This window comes from Acanthisitta chloris, unplaced genomic scaffold (assembly GCF_000695815.1).
Source record: "Acanthisitta chloris isolate BGI_N310 unplaced genomic scaffold, ASM69581v1 scaffold19345, whole genome shotgun sequence".
Taxonomy (NCBI): domain Eukaryota; kingdom Metazoa; phylum Chordata; class Aves; order Passeriformes; family Acanthisittidae; genus Acanthisitta; species Acanthisitta chloris.
In genome coordinates, this window is record NW_008672382.1 from 100709 (window position 1) to 106708 (window position 6000).

General features: G+C 41.8%; 1 protein-coding gene across 1 annotated transcript in view; it reads left to right on the top strand.

The window, feature by feature from the left end:
• LOC103802059 (AT-rich interactive domain-containing protein 1B-like) overlaps positions 1 to 6000 on the top strand; it is a gene marked incomplete at both ends in the record, with an annotated part of 65447 nt that overhangs the window by 39226 nt on the left and 20221 nt on the right. Inside the window, one exon of the mRNA XM_009074498.1 lies at positions 140 to 467. Coding sequence (XP_009072746.1) covers positions 140 to 467 — 328 coding nt within the window. The remainder of the gene's footprint in view (positions 1 to 139; positions 468 to 6000) is intronic.

The following is a 6000-nucleotide window of genomic DNA, read 5'->3' on the forward strand; positions in this document are numbered from 1 at the left end:
AAAAGCTGTCCTGAGTTTGAGGCCAGTGTGGTTCACTTTAATTCACATGTGTAAGTTCTGCAGCTGCTAACTTCCTAAATAGAAATATTTGCTTAAAAGTTTTAATGTTTTTCTCTGTGCTTTTTATCATTTTGTTCAGGAAACTACTCCAGACCACCGACATACAGCGGTGTGCCCAGCACAAGTTACAGCGGCCCAGGGCCCGGCATGGGTATAAATGCCAACAGTCAGATGCATGGACAGGGGCCAAGCCAGCCTTGTGGTACCATGCCGCTGGGACGGATGCCATCAGCTGGGATGCAGAGCAGACCATTTCCTGGAAACATGAGCAGTATGACCCCCAATTCTCCTGGCATGTCTCAGCAGGGAGGCCCCGGGATGGGCCCACCCATGCCAACTGTGAACCGTAAGGCACAGGAGGCGGCTGCTGCAGTGATGCAGGCTGCTGCAAACTCCGCCCAGAGCAGGTATGTGTTCAGGTGAAAGGTGTTTAAATAAGTAGGAATGTTTCTCTTGCCATTTCTGAACTAATGTCACTGTATAGGTGTGTAAATATGCATTTAGACATGTTCTATCTGTGCCCTTATCTCTGGGAGGAGATGATGTGTGAGAAGAGTAATTTTCCTTAAACATAAGGGGAAAGCATGCTGTCATGTGTTTGAATTATCCTCTTAAAAAGCAGCTGTGACAATGGAGGTGATGGACACTTCTAGTTTAGTTCTTGGCACTGTAGGCTCTAGGAAAACCCAGAGGATTGCAGTGACATTAGGATTCAAAAACAAGCTCTCTGCAAATTTAAATTGATTAGCTGGTTATATTTTTTCACTCTCCAGTAAAGAGAGGGCCAACATATCCTCAACAGCTTGCCCCTGCCAGAGAGTAAGGAGGCTTATGAAGCTGCCCATCACCTCTTGCGTCGCGCACATTGTGAGCAGCAGTGCTGATGGCAGTTCTCTTCTATGGGATGGCAGGCATGCAGAGGGGGAGAGGCGGACAGGCTGAGGGGAGCAGCTGGAGGGGAAAGGCAGAAAGAGGAATAAAAGCCATCTCTAGTTGTTATCTGGAGTTGTTGCCTGCCACTTACACATCCATAAGAGAGACCCTGCAGACAGGATTGTAGAGGTTGGAGCCATCATCTTCTTGTCTCCCCTTTGAGCAGCATAGCTACATGTTGCCATTTGTGCATAGATTTTGGTAAAGGCAGTTTTCTGTCCGTGATTGTTCTTAAGATGCCTTTTTCAGATGAAGTAATTTCCTGGACTCAAATAACTCCTGGCATATTTATTAGCTTTTTCTGTTGCAAGAAGTTCCATTACATTTGCCCGGGGAGGTGGTGGATTCACCATCCCTGGAGGTTTTCAAGATGAGACTGGATGTGGCACTTAGTGCCATGGTCTAGTAACGACGGTAGGGTTGGACTCGATCTTTGAGGTCTCTTCCAACCAGGTTGATTCTGTGATTCTGTGATTTGAGAATTACACAAAGCTGCTTGCACTGTTCTGGTGAACATGTTTATATGTGCATATGTGTTACCCATCTTGGATTCATACATGTATGTACACAGATGCACATATACAGGTATTTATCATTCAAGACCAGTGTTTGTGGACACTAAATTCGCTCTAATTCCAAGACACAATGTAAAACAAGAAATAGGAAGCTAATGTGTCCCTGTATTTGTTATTTTCTTGTTTTGCGAGTTTGGAAGGCAGGTGGCTGCTGGTGATAAGCAACAGCAAACTTTTAAAACATTAATAGTAAATTTAGTGTACTTCATGTTCTTGTTCAGTAAAATAGGACCAGACTCCCTTAAAATAGACTTTACTGCAGCAGATATCTGTGAACCAGCAGTCTCTCGCTTGTGTTGGTTGTTTTAACAGACCTGTCTAGTAGGATTTACAGAAGTCTGCTTCTGTCTGTCTGGTTTAGGCTATAAGCTGATAGGTCAGGCACGCAGGAATAAATAGGACATCACTGCAGCTGCAGGAACACTTTATAATCATAGAATGAAAGGAAAAGCTCACATTTGTTGGGCTTGACAGCAAAAAAAGACTGTGTGTTAAATGGAAGGTATTTGGTTGTGATTCAGCTTACACGTTGGGCATAGTGTGTGGTGTTTGATCAAAAACTAGGTTATATGATTGCCACTCCCATCTCACACCTTCCTCGCAAGTCAGTTTTATAAAACTGCATTTGGTTTCTAACTGCCTGTACCATTTCAGAGCCTTCCCCTCACATACTCTCTATTTCAGTGATCCAGCACCTGTGGAAGGGCTGAGTAGTCATTGAATCTCTATTGCAAATACTGGCAAAAGGGCTGTTTATGTACTACAAATTGAGACAAAAGTGTCACACTGCTCTGATGCCATTGGTCTGCAAATACACTGTTTTCCACTTTGATCTCAAATCAACTGTAGGGGAGAAAGTGTAATGGCTTTTGGCTATTCCTGCAAGTCCTCCAGACTTGCTAATGGAAGGAATGTACTTGACAGCAATTCAGATTTGTGATACAGAGCAAATTCAAAGAGGCAGTTCTTTTGTTCTGCTTTAGGCCACCACACATGAGGTCACCTGCTCATCCCAGCCAGCCTGAGGCTGGCATGTGCCCCATGTTTTCTTCACAGCGCCCCAACTATGGCAACACTCAGGTTCCCCTGCTGCACCAGCCTGAGCAGTACACATAGGTGGCAGTGTAAACTGGACATGCTGTGGGACTTTGGTATTTTTTTGATGTTTGTGAACATGCCATCTGGCTGCTGAAGGAATATAAAAATCACGTGGAAGATACAGCAATACTTGCATTGTAGAGGGGATTTTAGTTTTTTGTTTTCTTTTTACTAACACCACTGTGACATACAATGAAAATCTGCATATCGCTCACACCCCTGGATGGCTTTTGGCGTGGCTCCATTTCCTCGTGTCTGAGAGGGAAATGAAGAACCTCACCCCTGAGAAAGAATGAGATTTCTCCTCCCCCTGACCCAGGCATCTTCTTTCTCCTCATTGTTGGTGTTCTTGTCTCATAGCAGTGCTATGCAACCACATTTTCTTGACGTGGTGGTATTGTCATTGCTGCCTAGGCAGTGAGCTGGAACCCCCAAAGTATGATCCCTTTCTGAGAGGTGGTATACTGCAGGAGTGATTCCAGAGTTTCTTAATGGGATTTTCAAGAAAGTTTTATTACACTGCAGTTAAGCATGCATGTGTTTGAAAATTTTCAGTTAGTCTCTAGAACAATTTTTTAGAAGCACTAAGTATTCACTGCAAAACATTTGCCTGAAATGCAGCTACTGTTTTCTTAAAAGAGTCCTTCACTGTTGATTTCTGTAACCATATCATAAATTACAGAATGGGAAAAAAGTATCTACACTGGCTCCCAGCCTGTTTCTCCCTCATAACCAAGTCTGTCTTCACCTGAGATTCAAGCGTCATGGGCTTCCCTGACATCATGTTATTTCAGTTGTTGCCTCTGTAGGAAATCTATAATACCCAAATTACTGCTGCCTTCATGGTAATTTACAAGTTTTAATTACCAGTTTTCTGTAGCTGCTCTTGTTTGTTTGCTTGTTTTCTTAATAACTTTGTTCGTATATGTACACAGAAAAAGTAGAAAGCAAAACAGAAAATTAGAACAAAAGTCTACTGGTTCTCCTGTTGAAAAAAAAATATTAGTGAAATGGGAGAGCACTCCCACCATACTACTTTGCCTAACTGAAAAGATATCCACTTTTACATGCCAAAGTGCATGAATAGTGTCCAGCCTTTTTCTCTGAATGCATTGAGTTTGCAAGATTCAGCCGTAGGGTTCAAAAACTGTTGAATTTTTATTACTATAAAACACACCCTTCTGTGTAGAATTAAGAAGAAAATGAAATGGTTGTGCCAGAGTCATAGTTGCACAGCAGTATTTCTGTACAAGTTGGTTGTGGTCCCCTTCAAGGCCAACTTGTTGACTCAGTAGCCAAGTATCAGTAGGGGAGAGAAATTCATCTTCAGCAGTTAATCCACAGGATCTGTCCTTTACCAGCTCAGGAGTCTCATTTAGACATAGAAGGCTGGTTTGCATCTGCCTCGCCAAGCCACACTAAGCAGCTGTGTAAAATGAATTTAAATGGCATGCATCAGAATAAAATCACTTCCACTGGGGCAGAAAATCAATGTTTGTTAACCAGGGCTGGATGATCAAGATCTGAGTGTCAGCCAGTTATACCTAGGTATTATCCTCAGTGCAGACCACCACCCTTTTCATTAGAGAAGATAAAAATCATGTAAATAAAAGTGGTGGCTGTGGAAGATACTAGGTTTATACCATTTGAGTTAGCCTTTGACCTCATCTTGAGGCCTGCTCTATGTTAAGCTTAGATTAATGCATAATACATTCCCTATAACCTAAAATCTTGCAGCGTGCTAGTCTGTCTCGTGCATGCAGGCCAGTGGTTCCCAAATTGTATCTAGCATGTCAAGCTAAAGAAAAGGAAGGTGTTTTTAAGACCTCTTCATTGAACCTCTTCATTGTTTGACTCTACCCAGGGTGTTTAAGCTTGCTCTGGGTAACAGTTTACAGCAGGCAATGTTAGATTACTCGCTAATACCCTGTGTAGTAACTCACCAGATTTTCAGGAAGACAGTGTGAAGGAACTGCAAAACAGTGTTTTCCTTTTTATATTTGTCTTGGTCTCAGCATAGCCATTGGCTGGTGAGAACTTTATATTGAAGGCCTAATATATCCGTGGAACTTCAAGGAAAGACAATAACTTTGACTGACATTGTCTGAGACCCTAAGGGCTGATTTTGCTGCAGGAGACTAGAAGCCATTTGAGGCCTTTAAGGACCAGATGGCTTCAAAAGATACAGTCAAGTATCACACTGTGGTTCTTAGAACAGTACATGTATTTATAGTGATATGTAAATATTTCTGTGTGTACAAACCTGCAACACAGTAAGTCTTCAGTAAAAACTCCATTTTAAGTAAATGAGGTAGTGTTTTCCCTGTGGATGTGAAAGACAGCAAATTTAGTCAATCTCTTTTAGTACCAGCTAATTGTGTGTTCCTCAGTTTGTAGATAGATGCCCATCTTGAAACTTTTCAGGACTACATGTGCACTGTGTGTAAGCTTTTGTTTCCTGCAGGAAGTCCCCAGTACACACTTTTGAAAATTGATTATTAGGTTGACACCTGAAGTCAACAGACATTTTGGGAACTAGATGCTTGTCACCATCATGTTCATCATCTCTCGTGCTAGCAATGAGTGTCATTCTGAGCATGTCTTCTTAGCAGTTGAAAGTGTGACTGTAGATTATGGCAAGGTAAAAACAGTTAGAAAATAGATGGCTTGTATGCTGTTAGCAGTGTGGCCTTATGGAGACGTAATTCAGTGCTAGCTGGCTGTAAAATGCGCATCCAACTGGATGCTGAAATGAGCCTCTTGCTGGTGCAACTACAGTTATCAATACCTGAACTAATTACACTAAAATGAGTTTTGATGTGCCTACACGAGGAGCAGTCCTATCTTTGAAGGCACCCTCTTTGACCTCAATGTACCTTAATATGATTCTCAGGATTGCATGTTGCAATTTTATAAATTAAAGCAATTTTTTTTTATAGATTGAATGAATTTAGAATTCAGTATCATTGATTTTAGAGGAGACAATTTAGACATAGTAGTTTATTAAACTGAGGCATTGGGAACCAGCTTAGCTATTTGCAACCTCTGGCCATTTTAAATCCTGACCATTGGGTTGCTAAATTGAGGTGGATATTTACATTATCGTCCGCTGATCCCCATGCCACCTGAGAAATGGTGTTCAGCCTTTACAGTAATGTGTGATGTTGCATTGCTTTGACATACTTTCAGGCATTCTAGAATGTGGTTCTGGTTCTAAATTGCTTAGCAACTGGTTAGATACTACAGCCTCATTGTAGTGTGGTCAGAAGAATTTAGGTAAGTTTTCAGTCAGTCCTAAAACTGATCTAGAAAAGCTGCACTGATATTGGAGAAT